Source organism: Dermacentor albipictus, chromosome 4, assembly GCF_038994185.2.
Source record: "Dermacentor albipictus isolate Rhodes 1998 colony chromosome 4, USDA_Dalb.pri_finalv2, whole genome shotgun sequence".
NCBI lineage: Eukaryota > Metazoa > Arthropoda > Arachnida > Ixodida > Ixodidae > Dermacentor > Dermacentor albipictus.
The window spans coordinates 73032811-73054740 of record NC_091824.1 but is presented as its reverse complement, the minus strand read 5'-3'; the positions used below and the strand labels follow the sequence as shown (position 1 = coordinate 73054740).

General features: G+C 44.6%; 1 protein-coding gene across 13 annotated transcripts in view; it reads right to left on the bottom strand.

Annotated features, from left to right (window-relative positions):
* The window catches only part of LOC139059136 (uncharacterized), a 484552-nt gene that overhangs the window by 200891 nt on the left and 261731 nt on the right, over window positions 1-21930 (bottom strand). For 7 of the 13 annotated variants that reach the window (XM_070537098.1, XM_070537107.1, XM_070537097.1 and 4 more), the window contains one exon: window positions 11954-12122. The exons of 4 other annotated variants lie outside the window; for them this stretch is intronic. In XM_070537098.1, the coding sequence (XP_070393199.1) occupies window positions 11954-12122 (169 nt within the window). The remainder of the gene's footprint in view (window positions 1-11953; window positions 12123-21930) is intronic. 2 more of the 13 variants (XM_070537101.1, XM_070537108.1) reach the window with 1 other exon arrangement.

Sequence of the window (21930 nt, the reverse complement as noted above, 5' to 3'; positions counted from 1 at the left end):
AAGTGCACCATTTACCCGATACTCATGGTGATAACACCAAGAGACATAGATGCAGTTACCTTATGATGATGATATTTGGCTCACATGATATATGCCGTAGAGATGTTTTAAAGATATGATGCCAGAAAAATTTACCATTTCAACTATTTTAGAAAACCCAGACTTCAGCTACTTCATATTCTGCGCAAGTCTTCGCATTGTCCTTACTCCATGAAAAATATATAAAAAGGTAGGATACCGGCGAACTTGGGCACATTCTTCCTGTTATCTGCACACCTTACTCAGGCAAGTTAGGCACTTTTACTAAGGTGACTTCTGTTAGGATTTGTTTGCTGAATAAACGCTGTTCCAGAAAACTACGGGAAGCTTAAGCTCCCCTTTAAGAGTGGAACACGATAGCATTCAAAGACCCCTGACTGCTTCTCCCGCTTCCCGGCGACTGCAGCTTATGTAACCATGATGTTTACCAGGAAACGCTGGCGGTGAACGAAGGCGAGCTGTGTGGTTGAAACGCGGCCTCTTTATTTATTTTTGATACCCTCAATCACCGAGGCACTGCATAGGGGAGTGGGTGACAATAAATAAACGCAGAAAATAACAGAATGAAACGTGCAGCGTTATGCAGTATTAACGACAAACGGCAAAAGTGAAAGGAAATGTAACCGATTGGTACTAAAACAAATTTAACTGTACTGAACAGAAGTAAACACAGCATGTTATACGATACTAGTAGCCAAATATGAGCTTAAGATAAATTTGGTAAAGGCAGAAAAAGAACAGGAGAAAGAAAACAAACCGCGAGAAAGTGAAAAAAATTGCCGGCATCGGGACACATGTAAAACGAAAAAGAAAGTAGTGTGGAGGAGAGACACACGAGATGATTAAGCAGTGCTATCACAATGCAGGTGTGCAGATAAAGAATGGGAAAAAAAGAGAATGATCAGAAATAGAAACAATGTCGTCGGGTAGGTGGTTCCAATCGTCAGATGTGTGCGGTGTAAATTCAAAATAAAATGTGTTGGTGTTGTGAAAAATGCGTTTAACTTTGTGGTTATGGTCAATCCGTGATGAGCGATAAGTGGGTGGCGTGATAAGCTCGGTACGTAGTGATGAATGATGGAAGGCTTTATAAAAAAGGCAAAGACGGAAATACTTAGGACGCAGTGACAAAAGTGGCAGTGATAGAGCTCGTTTCATTGCTGTTATACTTGTACGATGGCAATTAAAAAGAATGAAACGTTCGGCGTTATTCTGAATAATTTCTAGAGACCTAATTAAGTTTGCGTGATGACGGCTTGAGATTGCAGCGGCGTATTCTAACTTCGAGCGCACAAGAATTTTGTATTGGCGGCGAGGAGTTACGGAGTCGCCATCTATCGGAAGCGCCTCGCTGGCGTAGCATGAGTGATCACGTGGCTCCTCATTAGTTTTGCTGTCAGCGCTCACTTAAAACACCACGCGCGAGCTCTCCCGGAGATTTCTGTAAGTACTTTCGAAGCGAGAGAAGTTTTTTACTGTCTAAATAATAATCTTGGGCAAACTGAAAGCACAGAATCGTTTACAGACACTATCTCTTTACCGAATACGCACAGTGAACGCCATTGCGCGCGGTTGCCGTGATGGACAGATGCGTCTCCCGAACCGGCTTCTTGCGTGAAGGGTAGGTAAACGCTGAGAGCAAACTATGTGAGATATGTTCTTATAGTGTTTGTATAACTAAATGGAACGTAATAGAATGAAACCTCAATGGATCGATCCCATAGATTCGCAGCGACTGCCTGCGCGTCTGCATGCTTGTCCACAGACTGTTTCGTTTTCGCCGCGTGCGCGTTTTCGCGCCGTTCCCTGAGCTTTAGGCCGCAGAATATGAGCATTTGACAGTATACAAGCAACCATTGTTGCGTGAGCACTATCAGAGCTGTTCAAAAAATAATTTCTTTGTAGAGACTTCGACGCCTACGGGGAATGTGATGTGCCGTCACGACGATTGAATCTTTTATTTTTTTTCAAAATTCTTGGACGTTTCAATATTATTTCTGGAGCTTGGTCGAACTGTATGTTTATCAAGGTTCTCAGCGTACGATTTCCCGCTGCTTCTTTTTTGTAATCCAGTGCATTATTTCATAACACACACATGACGATATATATGCCATGTTTTTTTTTATGTGCTTCTTACCGCTCCCTTTCCACTCCAGTGAACTTGCCAGTATCTATAGCATCGACAAATTCATAGACCAAAACGTCGTGACATTAGTTGGGCAGCGGACTCGGGCGAGCGTCTGAGTGCGCGTTTTCCGAACATCGCAGACCCGGCGCCGTAGAAGAAATCTTTCTCGCATCTGTGCTTGCTGCGTACCCGAGTTGTAGCCGATGACTGTTTGCCGCTTTTATGCGAAGCATATTACGAGGGCTCAACCCAGCTCCTCAGGCGCGGCGGTGACCATGAAATCACGTGACACCGTGACGTCACGACAGAGGAGAACGAGGGCTCAACCCAGCTCCTCAGGCGCGGCGGTGACCATGAAATCACGTGACACCGTGACGTCACGACAGAGGAGAAGTGGCTTTGGCTCAACTCTTGCAAGACGGGCTGAGTGGGAATCGAACCAGGGTCTCCGGAGTGTGGGACGGAGACGCTACCACTGAGCCACGAGTACAACGCTTCAAAGCGGTACAAAAGCGCCTCTAGTGAATGCGGTGTTGCCTTAGAAACGCGCTGTTTCTAAGGCGTGCGTCTCTTGCTCAGGCGCACATTTCGTTGCCGCGCCGAACGCTGCTTTGCTCGACGCTCACCGCGTCCAATGCGGGGCGCGTAGTCGCTGCCCTGTAGCCCATTGTCTTACACCCCTTGGCGGGTCGACGGGAACGCTGTCGCGTTCCACTCTTGAAGGCGAAGAAGTAATGCATGAGTTGTTTCTTCGTCTAGCCGAACCAAATATAGCCAAGCAACAGCAGTTCACCAGGCTAAACAGTGGTTCAACAACTAAAATAAAGGCTAGTATGCTTCGCATCCTGGGCTTAACCTTACCTAAGCCACAGCCATTTTTTTATGTTACGCGAGCCAAGCTTCACGCAGCTTGTCCTGCGGCTACGTTGCGTTGCGTTGGCTACGTTGCGGCTACGTGCTACACCGGGCTCCGTTGCGTACGTCCGGCACTGTGGCAACGAGCAGTAGCCTACCATGTCGCGCGCCTTCAAAGGCAGCCTCTACTTATGGCAGTGCTTTCAAGCGTTGTAAAGGAGACACTCGAAGCGGGAAAATCATGCCACTAAATGAGGACCGCAGCGTACGAGGGAATTTAAACTCTCGTTTTCAGCTCGCTTAGGCGCTCCCGAAGCAGCCGACGCGACCGCTATGTCCACGTGATCCCTAATAGCACGTCACGCCGACTGTGGCGCCAGCTTTTCCAGTGGTGGAACTCGAGGCCAATAGAATCGTTTTGAGGGGAGCGGGGTCTTTATTGACGTTATGTCGTAAGTATACTAATGTGTGGTTAGTACTGTTACTGATCATGTATAATATGAGTATTCCATGTTATATTTTAAGGAATAGTAACTTCAAGGTCCGGTATGATGATACATGGTCGAGTTCGATGTCACCTAGTTTGTACGGTGAGGAGCTATCGTACTACCGATAAACACTCATTAGTTTGCATTGGTTAGGATTTAAATTCATGAGCAAGGTATTGCACCAACTTGCAATGTTATTTAAATCGGTCTGCAAGATATTTTTATCGTCATCTTTTCGCATTTCCCTGTAAAGTAGACAGTCGTCGGCATACAAATACGCAGAAGAAGAAACGCAGTTAGACAAATCGTTAACATATATTAAAAACAAAAGTGGGCCTAAAACTGAACCTTGTGGCACTCCCGATGTTACTTCTATTTAAGGTGAGTTATGACCATTAATTGTGACGTACTGTAGGCAGTTTGTTAGAAAGCATTCGAGCCAAGTCGGTATGCGACAGTCCAGATTGAGTGAGGAGAGTTTAGACATTAGTAAGGCGTGATTAACTTTTTCAAAGGCCTTCGCAAAGTTCAAACAAATGCAGTCTATGTTGGAGTGTATGTCAAGTGTAGTAAGCAGGTGATGAGTGAACAGAATTAACTGGGAACAGAAGTAACTGCGTGGGCCCATCCCGGAGTGAGTGAGTGAGTGAGTGAGTGAGTGAGTGAGTGAGTGAGTGAGTGAGTGAGTGAGTGAGTGAGTGAGTGAGTGAGTGAGTGAGTGAGTGAGTGAGTGAGTGAGTGAGTGAGTGAGTGAGTGAGTGAGTGAGTGAGTGAGTGAGTGAGTGAGTGAGTGAGTGAGTGAGTGAGTGAGTGAGTGAGTGAGTGAGTGAGTGAGTGAGTGAGTGAGTGAGTGAGTGAGTGAGTGAGTGAGTGAGTGAGTGAGTGAGTGAGTGAGTGAGTGAGTGAGTGAGTGAGTGAGTGAGTGAGTGAGTGAGTGAGTGAGTGAGTGAGTGAGTGAGTGAGTGAGTGAGTGAGTGAGTGAGTGAGTGAGTGAGTGAGTGAGTGAGTGAGTGAGTGAGTGAGTGAAAACTTTATTCAGCTCTAGTAATTGTTCTTCTGCGGCTGGGGAGGGGGGATTCTTCAGGGTAGTCTTCTTCCCGGAGGTAGTAAACAGACGCGCCAAACCTCAACTGGCAGCTGGAAAAGCGGTTCGTGTTTGAGTTTGCGCTCAACAGAATTATGTTTTCTCCTATATTCAAATTACAATCCGACGCTGTCACATCTGTAGGCTGCGTGTAAGTCGTTCTTTACAAATTTTTTGACGCATTTTACTTTGAGAAATTCAATTCGTTCAGTAGAACCTCTGCGCCACGCGGAGAGCCTGCGTTGCTAGGGATGCGTGGTTCGGGAATATTTTTCTCTCACGTACAACGACGGTAATGCCGATGCCACATCTAGCAGCATTATTAAAGAGCACTGGATAATTGAGGAAATGATCGCACATGACAGCTGTCACTATAGGTGTGGCTTTAAACAAGAAAAAAATGTGGTGAGGATTGTTCGACATCCTCTGCCATGCGAGACTTGGAGCCAGTTTCGTCAATGTGCAGATTCGCTGATCGTGCGAAGGCATATTGTTCGTAAGAGACTGCTGCACCGAAATGGCTGCACAGCTTGCGCTCTATTATAGTATACCTTGCGTGAATATTTGACTATCTTCTGATACGTACCTGCTAGCACGTATCTGCCAAATGTTTGTTGGTGGTCCACGAAATATCCAGATATTTACAAAGGAAAGCGCACCCTCAAACGGCCAGATAAAGCGCTTTTTTGCCATGACAAAGCGACCACACGTTCCCTGTAGTTCGCGGCAACTTTGAAAAAGAGGATGAAGAATCGTTTACCTTTCCGAGCAATCGAAGGTACTTTGTGCATGTGACGACGAGTTTGGCGTTTATTCATGAGGAAAGCGGAAAGAACAAAGCCAACCGAGAAAGCACAATATAACCGAATTTGTGCGGGAAGTCCTCAATACTGAGTGGATGAGCAAAGAAATGTCCAATACGGATGCCAAGATTGCTTTATTTTTCTTTACGTTAAGCAGGGGGCTCAGAGTCGCTGGTCACGTTGTGTGGTTGGAGTCGCTTGGGATGCGCCAATCGTAGAGACGAGGAAAGATGGATAGAGCTGAGGAAAGAGTTGGGAGACCCAGTGGACGCTGTGAACTTAGTGGGAGTATCGTGCGACCCGGAATACACAACAACAAGATTCACAGTACGCTGCATCGAACCACTCAAGGCATTAATAGAAACAGATCTGTTTGCGCAAGGAGTGACAAAGAGAACAACATAGGCCGTTTTTATGAGAGGCACGTCGGTACGCTCTTTCAGTAGTTGCTGCATTCCAGCTAAAGTGCCCCTTACCAGCTCACAAGGTCACGCCATCGACATTTTCTATTTCGCCTTTATTAGCTAGGTGTGCTGCCTACGTTTTTGCGGCAAATGAGCGGTGGAACACGTGACGGGGTTGCGTCACTAGAATATTCAGTTGTTACCGCATGGCAGAATCGTGTACAGAAGAATGATGTTTAGGTGAGCTGGCACAGCAATCAATATGTGCACCATCTAGCACCGACGAGTGCTAGATGGTGCACATCGGTGCTAAAACAGCACGACAGAAGTGGCCAGAGCAAGACTACAAAGGCCCAAGCGCTGCGTCGTTTGAGTTTCAATGTGGAAGCAATAATGCCCCATTGCACGAACATTCGACGACGTAGCCGGCGTGACCGAAAAATGGTAGTAAAGTTGACCGACGGCGCAACGAGGAAAAACACGTAAGAAAAATGCCCGGTTGGATGTCAAATGTCTCAGGGAGGTTCCTGTAAACAAAATAAATAATTGGATATGTAACAAAAATTTGGTAAATTTCAGTCTGGGTGCGAATCCAAACCGGGCCTCGCGGGTACGAGATGACCACGCTTCCCCAACGCTATGGCGACTCCACGATTGTCGTTGACTAAAGGTGTGCCTAATGCGTGGATCACTGGACACGTGAGGTCCAGCTAATGGGGAGGAGGTGGCGTCACGCTAAGAGCCCATAAAATGATTGCATAGAATTAAAAGAAGCATTACTGTCAAATTGAACGCTGCTGAGCGGTCCTGCGAGTTATGAACACCTCACGGACAAGAGAGCGCGTTGAGAAGCTTGGTGCGTTGTGATTTGGCCTTACCGAGGTGCATTTAGAACGCAGGCAAGAGCTTACGCGGACAAGAAACGCACTGCAAGAAACAGTTCCCCAAAGGGAATCTAAAGCTTTCGAATTCCCAGACCTAAGCAGACTTAAGTGCATCTGCCGAATTTTCTTTTTGCTTTGCTTCATTCTTTCGCGCTGTTACAGTTGCGGTTTTACCTGTCCCGAGGTGGACACTGAATAGTCCTGAGGAACTTGATTGGGGGGAACTGAAGGCTTCCCGATCAAGTTTGTGGCTCCGCCCACGACGGGACAGAGAGATGGTGATTCTCCGCGACGTCGCGGGCCCTCTGGATGGCCTGTAGTTGGCTTGGGAAATCCGAGCTCTTCAGCAAGGCGTCCCACTTGGACTTGTTATGAAAGTGGGAGCCCGCGTTGTACGGGCACAGCCAGAGCATATGGTCGAAGGAGCAGCACGCGTGACTGCGTTTGGAGCCCGATTGCGGGAAGTTCGGGTCTATCCAAGTAAGTGCTCTCGGGGTGAGGTAGGATCTCGTCTGTAAAACCCTGAAAGTAACTGCCTCAGCCCTGTTAAGTTTCGGGCTGGGGGGAGGGAATTTTCTCCTGCTGTGTCTGTGTAGTGACGTAATTTCGTGAAATGTCGTAAGTTTATCTTTGAAGGGGCAATTCTGCGGGAGAGCCAGACCGCTAGCTAGGGCGCGGTTCGTGAATTCAAGCGCCAGGCAGTTGGCCAATCTAAGTAACCGTCCTAGGCAGGCTTTGTGCGCGCCGAGTTTCTGAAACATGTTACGGGTATAAAATTGCATGGGTTCACACAGACATTCCAAACTACGGATCACGACTCCAGGGTTGCTCTGACCTTTGTTGTTTCTGTGTCGATTCGCCGCAGGAAGGAAAGATAAACGAAGCCAAGGGGAGCTGATGTTTTGTTAATCATGTCCCTATAATACCAACAGCCAATGAAGCCAAGGAAACCAAAGGGTAACTAGCTGTGGTTGAAATTAAAGATGCAGAACAATTTCAAGGGGCACTTAGTTATACCTATGTAGATTAATGCGGAAGCATTGCGACCAACACATGATTCTTAGACGTTAGGCCATAATGAAAGTGCCAGGGAGCTTGTAATGTTCCACCAATACTTAAAGCAGTTCAGTGGCCCTTCAATAGGAATTTGTGCTCTGCGAGTGTATCATCACCACGCCACTCCGCATTTTATCGCGAAAAATTACGTTAAGCAACGTGAGCTCTCCCGGATTTCTTCTTGTTGCTTACTTTTGGCGTTCCTTTTGGCGTTCACCAAATAAAACTAACTAGGATGTCAGCTTGTACAACGTGTTTTTTTCGTGTTTTCTTTCATCCACGTCTTTGGCCCTTCTTTACTATTTCTAATTTCCCCGAAAGTTACTTTCACTAACAAGGTCATGCGCCTCTGTTACCAGGATTTTATGCTATAGAACCGCGCTCTTGTGAAGCAGGGACCGATTTTAACGCGATAATAGCGCTAAGGATTCATTGTCGCGGGAAATCCGTTGTCGGCGTCGTTGTTATACATGAGCGCACATTTCCGTACATACTGAGGTATCTGTATGTTTGCTATAAGGCATGTCGCATATGCGTGCTATACATATCACTCTATCACTAAAGTTGCTCATACTTTAGCGGTTCTTTAACGGGCACCTAAATAAAAGTACACGGGTGATTTCGCATTTCGCCCCCGTCAACATTTTATTATATATTTTTTTTAATTTTCAATATTGCCAGTTTCTTTCGCAGAACATAGGAAGTGGGCGTACTACGCGCAGGTATAATAATACCAATAATACATGCGGCCGCCGTGGCCGGGATTCAATCTAGCGAGCAAAAAGCACAATATGATTGCGACACGCCAGAGTGGGACACCCCGGTTTAATTTTAAAAACGGGGATTTTCTTTAACGCGCACGTAAATATAAGTTCAAGGGCATTTTTGCATTCGACTCTCATTTAAATTCAGTCGCCGTGGTCTGGATCGAACCCACGAAATTGCGTTCAGCAGCGCAAACCCGTAGCCACAGGGTTACCGGTGTGGGTGGAATAATTTTTTTCAGGCAAACATTGTTAAACAGGCTACATGCTGCCTTCTCCACGCAGCCTCCTCGCTGGGCGGCCACTGTGACCACGACGAGGCCTGCGCCTACTCGGTGGCGCACTCGTCATGCCAGGAGAACGAATGCCGCTGCATCGATGGACACGCGGCGGATTCCCAGTCCACAAAGTGTACACCGTGTAAGTGGCGCACGTCTAATCGACATCAACGTACTTTGACCGGAATAAGATTAAGTGACCTGCCTTACTAAATGCGAAACTATATACCTAAGATGGGCTGCGACAAACGAGTTGACAGCTGCATCACTATTTATTGCTGTTGCGCAGGGGGTATTGTAGGCTGGCTGGTACGGCGGACCGGGTAAAATTGTGACGTGGCATTGCGAAATGGACTTATTCGAATTTAAGGTGTATTATCGGACAAAGACTGACGCCAGAAAGACGGGGAAAAGCGCCGAGTGTATTCTCACGGGAAAGCATTTTTTTTTGTTCACACAAAGCAGCCCTGGCGGTGGACAGTAGCGGTATAGAGACCACATCGTGTTTTCTGCAGCCGTGTACGCAGAGCTCAACGCTCCCTAGACGTCGATACAAGGGTCCTCTACAGCCAGACGTTGCAAATGATGGGTTCAGCAATGAAAACAATCATTGATTACGTCATGCGCAGCGACACAATGAAATATCATATTATATATATATATATATATATATATATATATATATATATATATATATATATATATATATATATAGTTTCCAGGAACAAAATGTCGAGGGCGGTCGCGAGGTAAACTAACTGTTATACAGAAACATTTCTCTGTGCATAAGAGCAGTGCTTATGAGTCAAAAATCCCTCATTGAAAAAAATAGTAACTTCACGGTACATTATAAGAGCCTGCAGTGCAAGAAAAGTGTCGGCTGAACCTCGCTAGCAAATATAAATACTCATGGAATAAAGAAGTGGCACTGTAATATTCGTTCCCGACCAGCTAATAAACGGGATATCGATAGGCGTCAGCCGACAGTTTGTCAACAGAGGAATTGCAGCTGTAGAACATTTTTTTTCTTCAAGTGATACGACACGGTAACATCAGCTGAAAATGCCTCGCTACTGATGAATATTGCCAATAAAATTACCAGGCAGAATGGTTGTCCTTGTGACCTGATTTTGCCTATTGCGTCGTTGCGATCATGCATATGTTTATTTGTTTTCTTGATGTTTTTTTTGGTGCTACTCAGCGTTCGCGCTTTGCGTTTCTTTTCCTTTGACGGTGTGTTAGCACTGCCATCTGTATTGCAACGTGATAAAGAACTGTACCACTCACTTTTACGCACAGTGCGGATTTAGAGCAAATAGTTTTAAGAGAAATGTATGTGTGATGAGAAATCCACTTTCTATCTCCGTTACTGGAACTCCGGTAGGGACCCAAGAAAATCATAGGCAGGGCAAGGTAAGCAACGCAAGGCTGTTCTGAATGAATGAGAAATCATTAGTGTCCCCAAATGTAGAAACAGTAAAGAAAGACTTCCCAAGACAGCGCAAGATTTCTAACAGGCAAGAAAGTAAGTATCAATATTTTGTGGTACCATTCAGCACCATTCCGAATTAATGTGCGAGTGCACCTAAATTTGTTTTAAGGAAGCCATGTGAGGTCACCTGTATTTTAATTGGTAGCCTCAGAGATTGAAATTGTGAGTGTGAACTACAAGATATTGGTGAATTGTGTTGGTTGAAAGGATTTACTAATTATCATATCAGACGTTTGTGCATGACGATATATCTACGTGATCAAGAAATGCTTAGGCTAAAGCGTTGTTGCATTCTATTCTGCACCGCAGCCCGTGGTGTGGCCATCTTGGAGAGCACCGAGCTCACAACCATTGTGAGCGTCGTCGTGTCGCTGATGCTCTTCACTGCTCTCTTCTGCCTCGTCCTTAGGTTCTGTCGCAAGTGAGTTCCCTGAAGCTTCTTTCTGTTGCTGTTTATTGACTGCAATATCTCAAAACAACTAATTATTGTAATTGATGTGTCAATATATGCGTCCTGAAACCATCAGAAGAGTGGTGCTCTTTTTACCACCAATTAATAGGCACTCGGAGCTCCTTGCAAATCAAGAACGCTTGTATCTAATCGATGTTAGTGAATCGGCTGAGCGATGTAGCGATTCCCGAGCGCAGGATACTGTTGCCGCTATAATTATGCTCGCCACTTAGGGCTATGCTCAAAGCATATTATCGAACTGTGCCGATAGCCACCGAGTCAGATTAAATGTGCTGTAAAGTAGAATCTGTTGTGTAAGTACGATCTGTATCTGAGGCGGGATCTTTTGTCCGAAGGACATTCTTATAGCGATGGTTAGTTCAGTTGTCCCTAAGTGCTCAGTTTTTTTATTGTTATTTGCTTGGTAGAGCACCATGTAGCAGCACTTGTTTCTGTTATATATAATGTCTCGAAAATTAGTGGACGAGTTCACTAGTGATTTCTATGAGAGCAAATTGATTTTGGTTTACACGAACGCGGCTCTAACAGTGCCCCCTCACACATCGGCACGGCCAAATGTTTCAACAGAGACTGTATTTGGTGACGGCACAAAACACGTGAATTGCATTTACAATCCACGCGCGGAACATAATTCTCAGGTCGAGATATGAATACCACGAAAACAGTATGTTTGCCAGCGTCCTTCGACGCACCTGCAGTCTAGGAAAAAAGCTAGTTCTTCTAATTGAAAATTTCACTGATCGCATATCTTTTGAGTACACGCGTAGGTTGCCGTCCGAATATTTAGGAAACAATACCCACTTTTTAATATCATTGCCCAAAGCACTTGTAGCAGCAATGGTCTCGCGCTGCATTTCGGCACTAGTTCACAGCTGGTGCTATATGTAAACCTTGCGTAGAGTAAGCCCGTAAATTAGCACTGATAGAGAAAATATGTGCGGTCAGGATACCAGCACAAGTTTGAGCAGTTGAATCCCGTCATTCCTAAATCACAGTAGTGGTAGTGTCAGGTAGGCACAACGCAGGGTTACTATAGTCTGCGTTGGGCACGCGATGGCCCCGATTCCAAGGCTACAACGACTTTGTCATATACATGGTATTCAATATAGTTTGACCAATCTGCAAGCAAGCAGGTGTACGTTCAGTATGCCTGCTTCAGTGATTCGACATAAATGCGTTGAAAAAAAATATTTGTACTTGACTCACCGGCAGGGTTGCGCCGAATTCTTGACGCAGGGCCCGCTCCCGAGCTCCCGACCACAACAGAACGGGCGAGGCAACGCCACAAAGTCCAGACGCTGTGGTGGTTGGCTCTGAGGAAGCATCGCTGGGCAAAAGCGGCGAGCCTTCGGCTGCCAAAGAAGTTCCCGGTTCCCTAAGATCATCGCGCAGCTCGGTGGAATATACGGCTTCACGTGTAGCCAGCTAACCCAAGTTGGCACTACAATTAGACACGCGAGGTATACAGCGAGACCTCACGTCCTTCGACGCCATGTAAGACAACACCCGCTTCAATGTTGAATAAAATTTCACATTAACAACACAATGAGATGCACCCAGTCGAAATAAGTATGGTATCAGCAACGGTTACACGAAGGCAACGAAAGAATTATCTAACGGTGTGTGACGTGTCCAGAATGCGCACAAAATTGTGATCAGATTCATCTGCAGAAAATAAATGCATGCTCTTTGCGTAAGAAGGATTGAACAGAAAGAAAATGAATTTCTTACGTATGTTCTGGAAAAATACGGCATGACTCAGTGAAATTGCAATCTATATAATAAAGGATGATAGAGGTCTTGTGCTGGCACGCTTCGTGATCTCATAACTTCAAGAGATCACGAAACTTAGAAAACGCCAAAGCGACAAACATTAGAAAAAGAGACGCTAAATAATTGAACAACCAGTTAGCTTCTTTTCTGTATAGTACAAATCATTCACTCAGATAATTTTGAATGGGTCACCCATTGTGGTGTCGTAGTTACCATGGCGTAGCGCTAAATGAACCAACAAGCTCAATTTTTAGCCCTTGTGTGAGAAGGAGGGGAGTCGTGCGGAATGAATCTCTGTATTGCAGCTGAAAAAATGCGGTCCAGATCTGACTAGAAGGGAAAGTTAGTGATTGTTGTCACGTTAATTGGTCCCATAATGCTAGTACTACACTTTTGCGGAATAAGGATGCGAAGTTGGATATGGGCGTGAGAAGGTGTAATAATTACGAGGGGAAATATTCTAACAGTACGTTCTAGGTGATAAATAGACAAACAAAAACGAGCGGGCTGTAAAATGAGCTCCTAAGCCCAGCCACTGTAAGCTCAAATAAGATATTACTATAGAACATCGCTAACCTTTCTAAAAAACACATGTTCCACACAAACAAGCAACAGCCCACTGAAAATGAAAACGAAGAAAGACGTCGACACAACACAAGCGCAGACTCGCAACTGGAAAACTTATAGAATGGGCAAGTTAACACACACATGAAATATGCTAGTGTATGGCGACTTCTTTCGTCTTCGTTTTGTTTGCATTATTGCGTGCGTGGCATGAATCAAAATACACTCGCCCAGATTTCCGTACTCTTATACATAAGGATGAACTTGAAAGGCCTTTTATTTGCAGACACTAGCTGAACCTAAGGTCCCTGAATGAACAATGCGACTATGGTTCAACTAAATAAGTGTCGCTGTCATCACAAGTGTAGATAATCGCTGCTTCGTTGCTATCCACGTCACCATTCTCTGTATAGCCCTGATCGTCGTCAACTTGAAGCCAACAACGGGGCTTCGATATAACACCATGGCGTAATGTCACGAAGAAAAATAAGGTCGATATTACCTAGTCACGAACGGCTCACGAAGTTCACAAAATTGTGGAAAGCTGACTTCTTGTGTTTTGGATGAGATTGTGGTTGCGCTCTCCGATAGTGTGCATGGGGTTTACACGCGGCTGGTTGGCTACCATGCGCTGTCATCATCACCGGCCAGGAACAAAGAAATGACTACTCTAAAGAAACCCTATTTTCGGTGAACAATGGGTTGGAGCGAGCGTTATGCTAACGAATAAGGTAACCTATCCGAAGGTTTGTGCTGTGTAAAAGAAATGTATTTAGTAGTAACATGGGGTTTGCAGCGTAAGAATGCGTCTGATAGAGAAATGACCCTATAGGCGAGATGAAATTGAGTTTTCCGTAAATAACAAGTGCCGCCAGAGAACAGAGGGGAGCTGCGGACTTAATGTACCAAATAAAATTCAAAACAATGTAGCACGCCACCAATGTCACATTTTTCCTCTCATCTTACAGCGCAGATAATCATATGATGCAGCACACTTTACTCTCTTTCTTATCTTCCTTGCAGACTTCACAAATAATCTTACGTAATGCAGCGTCGTCTCGATAGTGGCAGCGCGAAAGTTTGCTGCCATCGAATCCCACACAAAACGTATTGCCTAATTCCTGGCACAATCTTTTCGTGGACACACTAAAATATAACTAACAGAAATTACCGGACTGGATGAGAGAGTAGGAACAATTTATTAGGCGAACAACACTGCTAGTATTGTTTATTACTCTTTACGTACCCGGGTCTGACCACTTATTCGCATACATCAGCACTCTTAGTCATTAAGATTGCCACACCAGGACTCACTCAGAAGACGAAAGAGAACGGGACTGCCATCAGATCCTACCAGAAGCAGCCGATGAAGGCAAGGACGTACAAAGTTCCCATGAGGACTCCAGAAATATAACCACGCTACACCGCGAAATGCGAGTGGCAGAGCGTTATAGCCAATTTCAAGCTCCTAGATTTAGAGGGGCCCTGGTAACGAGCAAAGCATCGCAAATTTTCACACAAGTAACTGCTAAAAATGCAACAACTACCACTGGTTCGATCCTGGATCACGTTAGCAACCGAAGACAGTGCACAGACGGTGCTGGGTTCCCTGTTTTTCTTAAAAGCAAGAAGTAAGTGTCCAACACTCTACATGGGTCTAGCCGTTCAGACTGGCTCTCGTGAGGTGTCTTCAAATTATTCATTCTTGTGGAGAGCACCCTGTATCACTTTGAGCTTCAAGGCACTCAGTGAGAACTCTGTGGTGGCGCTTCAGAAATAAGGTGAACCGCCTGCAAGCGAATATGAACACAGAGCATGACGTGTAGAACAAGACAATTTCTTACACCGTGTCTATATCGCTCTTCGCGCATGCAGCAACAATGGACCCCTGGGTAGAATGCAATAACCTATCAAATGATCCGAAATTTGAGAGAGAGAGAGAGAGAGAGAGAGAGATGAGAACCCTACACAGCTACGGAAAGGAGAAAGGGGTACACTGCGCGAAGGGTGACACTCGGTAGTGATGGCAATCCTGCTGAAATTGAACAGTCCCACGCCCAATTTCTCTTGATGTTGCCTTGTGGTACTCATCCTGCTAATATGCTAATATGCGAGCACCATATAATAAAGCGAACCTTTTTCGCCTCTTCCTTCGCCTTTTACTCTGCTGCTGCTGCCTTGCACGACACGTCGGGAAGTGGTTCAGAGTGCGCTTATACAGGGCAAGAGCGTGGCAGAGAGTAAAGCGACGCAAGGAACTGGTTTGGACCATAGCACAGCGTGGAATATGCATAATGTCTTCTGGAGCTCCTAGGGCCTCACCACAATACCCTCTTGAGGGCTGTAATTATCCGTGAACCCCAGCAAAAGCATTGCAGACTCTGCAGTGCTTAGCTTTTTTGCTAGCGTGCAACCATCTAGAGTGGAAGTATATAGAATGGTAGAGAGGAAGTGGGGGAGAAGACAGAATGGGTGGAATCGGCGCGCCTACGAAACGAGAGAAAAATACCCTTGACAGATTTTGCTCGCAACTCGCCTACATGGGAAGAGGGCGGGAAAGGGAAAAGGCTATTTGAGAAGGCGAGAAAACGCCACTACTTGGCTGCCTCCATGCGCGCGCTCCCGGGGCACCCTAACTACTACTAGACACGACAGCAGTTGCGGACAAACTGGATGAATTTAAGTTCAATGCACGGTACAGTAAGTGTACGGCAAGTTACGGTAAATTTGCCAAGTGGGCAATTGAAGCACGACGTGCAGACTGAAAGGCGACATTAAAGCAGCCTAGCCTCTATGTGAAAACGCAGCACCGTAGAGTCACGGCATCGCCCTATTATTCAGTGCTTCGGTGCCCGCTGAGGTACGTTTGCGGCTATGGCATTGATTGAGGACGGGGATTCGATCCCGACCGCAGCAGCCACATTTCACTGGAGTACTAAAGCGCCAAAAAGACGACACAAGAAGAGACACGGACGAGTGCACATTTCGACGTGGGCGAAATACAAGAAAACGCTCGTGTGCTTCGGCTTGCGTGCTCGTTAAGGAACCCCAGGGGGTCACAATAAATTTGTAGTCTGCCACTGCAGCATGCCTTATAATCTGGTTGTGATTTTGGCACGTATAGTGCCATAATTCAAGTAAAGACATTACTAACCTTAGGTTTACAATGGCTTTGATAGGAAATAACATTGAATTTAGTTTAATATTTTTTCAACGCGCTTATGTTCTTCTTCGAAATGTGTAACACGAAAGCATAACGTGACACCATACTTACATATATCTTCTTTATTATCTTGCGTGATTCATGTATATTGTTGTTTTATTCAAATTACATGTGCTGAGCAACTATAACTTGACATGAAGGGTTTGAGAGCACAAGTGACGCGTTGTAAAAGTATGTGTATCTGTAATTAGGGTCCCTATATTCTGTACATGTAATAATTTTTCATGTTTACGAAACAAGTACAAACTCCCAAACATATTTGCTTTGTTTTAAACAGTTCTTTTCTCCTGCGTTCGAGTATGTTCGCGTATGTGTGTTTTTTTTTTTTTTCATAGCGTGCATACTGGCCTGCGTGCCGCACCGCATCTGAAGCAAAGGTCTTTGTCAGGCTATTAAGCCTTTTGCTTTTGCTCCTATTTCTGTTCCAATACACAAAGAAACAAATAAAATGAAAAAAATTCAAGTAAAGGCAATCCTAACCTTCTCGGAGGTTACGAACAATCACGCCAAACCATGCCTCAAGCAAACCTGTCTCGCTGTTTGTTTTGTGTACTATGCAGACAAACTACAGTGATGCATGCAGGTAGCATTTATCATCAAGTAACCACTCTCGTATTGCACTAAACACCGAAGAAATGTAGCATTTATCGTCAACATCATCGCTAATTATCGTCAATCAAAGCAAACAGCGCAGAAAGCGTCGCTAACCTCGGTACCTATAGTGCGTGGGATACGCAGTGATAGTGACAAGAACTTTATGAGAGTGTCCTGAGGAACTTGGTTGACGGGACCGAAGGCTACCCAATCAAGTTGGTGGCTCCGCCCACGACGGGACAGGGAGGTGGTGACTCTCCGCTGCGTCACGGGCTTTTTGAACGGCCTGTAATTGGTTCGTGAAATCCGAGCTCTTCAGCAAGGCGTCCCACTTGGACTTGGGATACGCACATTTTTTTTTCTTGCGGTGATTGACAGATAAACATAGCCAGCCGAAGCGCAAAAGGCATGTTTACTGCGTAACCACCAGCTGCCATGCTACACAACATCCTATTCGCTTACCGCCTCCGTTACTAGGAATAGCATGCCGGCGAGTTCTAAGATGAACTACGAGAACTTTAGATGTTCCAAGTAAGAGCTAGACGAGCTAAGAGCTGTACGAAGTTACGAAGATGAAAATGCAGTTTAATCTTAATAGAAAACGCAGTCCTGTCGTTCTGCAAGACCAAGAGCTTCCGACATGTTAGCGTGATTGTTGGCGAAGACAGCGTAGCAGTGACGGTGATATTGTCATTTGTATAACCTACAGAATGCTACCCGTGGTTCCCAATTAGGTTTAGACGTGCGAATGGCGAAGTTCTCGTATCATGACCCCTAGGTGGTGCTTATGGCCGTGATCAAGTCGGAAGCTACGAAAGTTAGAATTCCGCATGTGTTTCTCAATCATTGCTCACAATAGGTTTAGTACGAAGCAAACACCTACCCATACAAACACACACAAAATAGCGTTCACTCCGTCTGGTCTTGAGTAGGTTCGCGCTAAATCTATTGTTAGAAATATTGTACCAAATATACCAAGTGCAAATTCTTCTCTTTTTTGGTCTCCTTTCTTTCTGTACACGTAAAACACTCGCAATAAAAAGAACAGAATAAATAAAAATATTGTCGCAAACGTAGGATAATGCGCGAACTCCAACTTGAAATTGAAAGAAAAGAGAATATTTTGTAAATTTACGCGAACGCACGACGAATTGTACCCCATTGCTTGTAAGCAGTTCCATAATGCTTTGAATAAAGGAATGAAGAAATAAAAAATCTGTATCGCATACAAACTCTTATTTTGTGCTCGAAACGAGGGGTGTTTTATTGAATAAAAATAAACCATCGCAATCCAGCCGCAATCCAAGAACAGAACAAATTGAAGAGGTACTCTTTGATGGAAACATTGTCAAATTGTCAATGAAGAGGCTATGGGCAATGTTTTTTTAATGTTTACTTGTTCATAGTAGCAATATTGGCACATGACCCGCCTATTGGCGAACTCTGTGCCCAAAATCTACAAACACGTTTTTCTTTTCTTAGCAGGTACTATTCAACCAGAAGTTCGCACAGTATCCTTTGTTTCAAAAAACAGTCACAGCCGCAAAGCCCATGGCGTAGAAGTAAAGGCAGTTAAATATGTTATTTAACAGACAAGTCAGGCACTAGTATACATTTCCATCCCTATATTTTTACAGTAGTTTTTCCTTCGAATATGCAAACGTCACGCGTAATATCTATAAACGAAAAACGGGAAACAATCATAACGTTGCAAATTATCGACCGGTAATTTTTTCCTGTATTTTCCTAATGTATCGAAAAATGTATTGTTTAGTCGCCTATTCATTGCTTGCAACAAATATGTCATAATAAAATTTCAATATGGCTTCTTATTTTTACATAAGTAGATCTACTGCATCAAAAATAAAATATACTGCAACAGTGTGAATAAAAAAAAATAAAGTCGCAATTATCCTGGGTTTCACTCCAGCAGTTGACTACATTCACCACGTCATGTTATTCAAAAATTTAAACAGTAAGGCATTCGCAGACTTCTGGTCAAGTTACCTAAAAGCTATCTGGCGCATACATTTCAGTTTGTTCCTATAAATGATTTAGTATCAGATAAAAAGAAGATAACTCGAGGTGTACTACAAGGGACCATACTTCACCCTTTATTGTTCAGGCTATATATTATTTGCACAGTCTATATCTCCCCAAAAGAAAAGTTTATGTTCTATGTAGAAGACGGGAGCATATTTGTCACCTCAGCATCAAATGTTATTCTTTCTAGTAAACCTATTGACGTCTTACGGAAGGTATACAACTGGACAAGTAACGATAAGCTAAAAATAAGTGCGAACTAAAGCGAAAGCCCACCGCCGTCGCTTAGCGGCTGTGGTGTTGCGCTACTAAGCAGGGGGTCCCGGGATTAAATGCCAGCAGCGCTCTTCCGCGTTTTGATGGGGCGAGATGCAGAAATCTCCCGTGCCCCATGCATTGGGGGCACTTTAAAGATCCCTGATGTTCAGAATTAATCCGCCGTCCGCCACTACGGCATGACTCATAATCAAATTGTGCTTTTGGCACGTAAAATCTAAGAATTTAACTAAAAGTAAAGCCGTAGTTTTACATTCCAAGGTTAAACATGTCTCTTTCCAGAATTACATATGATTAAGAGGCTTAAATATAGAAATAGTGAAGTCAGATAAAGCGCTCGGGGTACATTTCTCCAGCTTTTTTTTTGCAATAGGATGAACGCATGAATAATACTAAAATAAAGAGATTAAGCCGGATAACTGGAATGTTAAGTGGAATTCGTGACCTTATCCTCAACTCGATGATATTATGCATGTACAAATTGCTCTTTAGTTCTTATTTTGTGTACTGGTATTTGGTTAGAGAAACAACTAAAGAAACAAATTTAACAAAAAGTTATCAACAGTGGAGAAGGTACTGAGGCTCACAGACAACGCTGCAGTTGTAGGGCCTAGCAACCTGCCATTAAAAAATATATAGGAAAATCAGAGGGAACGACCTCTATCCATACTATTACGAGAATAGTGTCTGAGCTATAAACCCTCAAAATTTATGTTCATGGAGATGGGGAAGCTTTGCTTGAAGGAAAATGTCTGCGAAGCAAGAAATACGTAAATTGTAATATAGAAATTGGAATACAACACAACTCCAAAACAAGGTTTCCGCGTATCAACGCTACTCGGTGCGAATGTAACATCGTGTGACTAGTGCACAATTCGATGCTGATGATGCTGCTGTTGCTGCTGCTGGTCATTGTTTATTGGCATCTCCTGGCTATCCTTTGAAACGGTGGTGGAGGGGGTGAAAAATAGCCACCTAGCCTGCTCAATGTAATCAGATGTGCTAAGCACGTATTTTTTTCATTCTAGCATTTTGCATACTTATCTTTAATCTTCTATTTCTTCCGCAAGGCAATCTATCTATTTCTTGGTTAATCCCGCAAAGTGGGTAGGAGCCACATACTTGAGAGCAAACACAAACTACCTTGCAACGCTACCTATGTAACTGTAATGTTCGTGTATATGCTCCCGCAGAGAGCAGAGTTGAGCACAGCTTTATCCGGTGCCGCTCGCACCGCTATTCGCCGAGCGCTAACTAGTGGTGCAAAATGACGTCAAATGTTCAACTGCGTCGCTGCGAAGAGAACTTTACGGGCGCGCGCCGACTCGTTTCTATCAGTGCCATCGAAATTGCAATCAGCGAACCGCCGAGCGTACGTTGCGCCGCTCCGCCCTGGGTTGCAGGTAAAGTAGTCGACGATATTAAGTTAATGACTTTGGTGAACTGCTACGAAGCACATCACTTTGACACTTGTAGGCCAGTACGAAGGAGTGCGTCACAACAAACTGCACAAGCCACTCGGAAGGGCGGCAAAGCTTTTTATGCGGAGCCGTGTCGACGGACGAGACCGGCCGGCCCCGAAAGGGACCAGGATAAGCCAGGTGCGTTCGCCTTGTTTACAGAAGTGAGTTCGGCTTGTTTACACTAAAGCAGCATTTATATCGAGTAACACTCCTGCGCCCGCTAAAATGCGTATACGCCTGGCGTGGTAGGTTGTTCACTTGTGCAATTTTTGGTCTATATGTGCAGTGCGACACAGATGCCGGACAAAGAATGGACGACACGTCTGTGTCGCTCTACCCATACACGCCAAGAATGTTAACTTACCAGCTTGCCCGATTCGCTGTGCTGCTTGTACGATTATTCTGACTATGCGGCTCCAGAACAGTGTGTTCGAAAGAGAGTAAATTCTAGCAGGTACAATTTGGCCGCTGCACCCTGGTTTCTCTCTACCCTGTTTTTTTTTTTATTTTTGTCGGCATTCTGATTTTTCATGTAAGGTCCAATGATGTACTGGTGTTGATTGTTTTGTGGTAAGCGAAAACATCGTGCGCTCCCACTCATGAAACAGCTATCATAGCTTCAGCATTTACCGCCCGCAATATGTTGCTTGTTCGATCAGCCTTGGGCAATGTGAGGAATGTAAACTTCTTTTTGTACGTTTAACAAGCGCTGTGTTATAGTAATTGAGCCTAAGTGGAATGAAGAGATAAAGAAAAATGCGTTCTCATATTACAGTGTGCAATGTGTGAATAAATACCTTGGAAGTTTGCCATATTATGTGATTAGTGCAATGAAAATAACCTGTTGTTACGCTTAATAACTTCTTGCCTTTCCAGTGGCTTTGGATTCTGCCCCCAAAAGCTCCAAGAACCAGCACTCATCCCCTGCTGCCACTAGCCATTGCTTATTCATCCCCTTGTACGAAATAAATTAGATCTAGAAGCTCGTGCATCTTGAACCTTTTTCCATTTGCAGATTCGCTGCTACGAAGCAGCTGTTAAGTTTGCGGTATAAAATCGTAAAAATAAGCTCTGCATAAAATGTGAGCATGTGAACATTTAAAATGCGTTTAAATTTACTTGTCTATACCACATATGTCGAAAATGTGCAGCCGCTGTGAACGACGTTGAGTAATGAATGATGGTCACGGTTAACGGTCACTTACAGAACTGCCGGCACGATAGTTCTCTTGGAGACGATCATTATT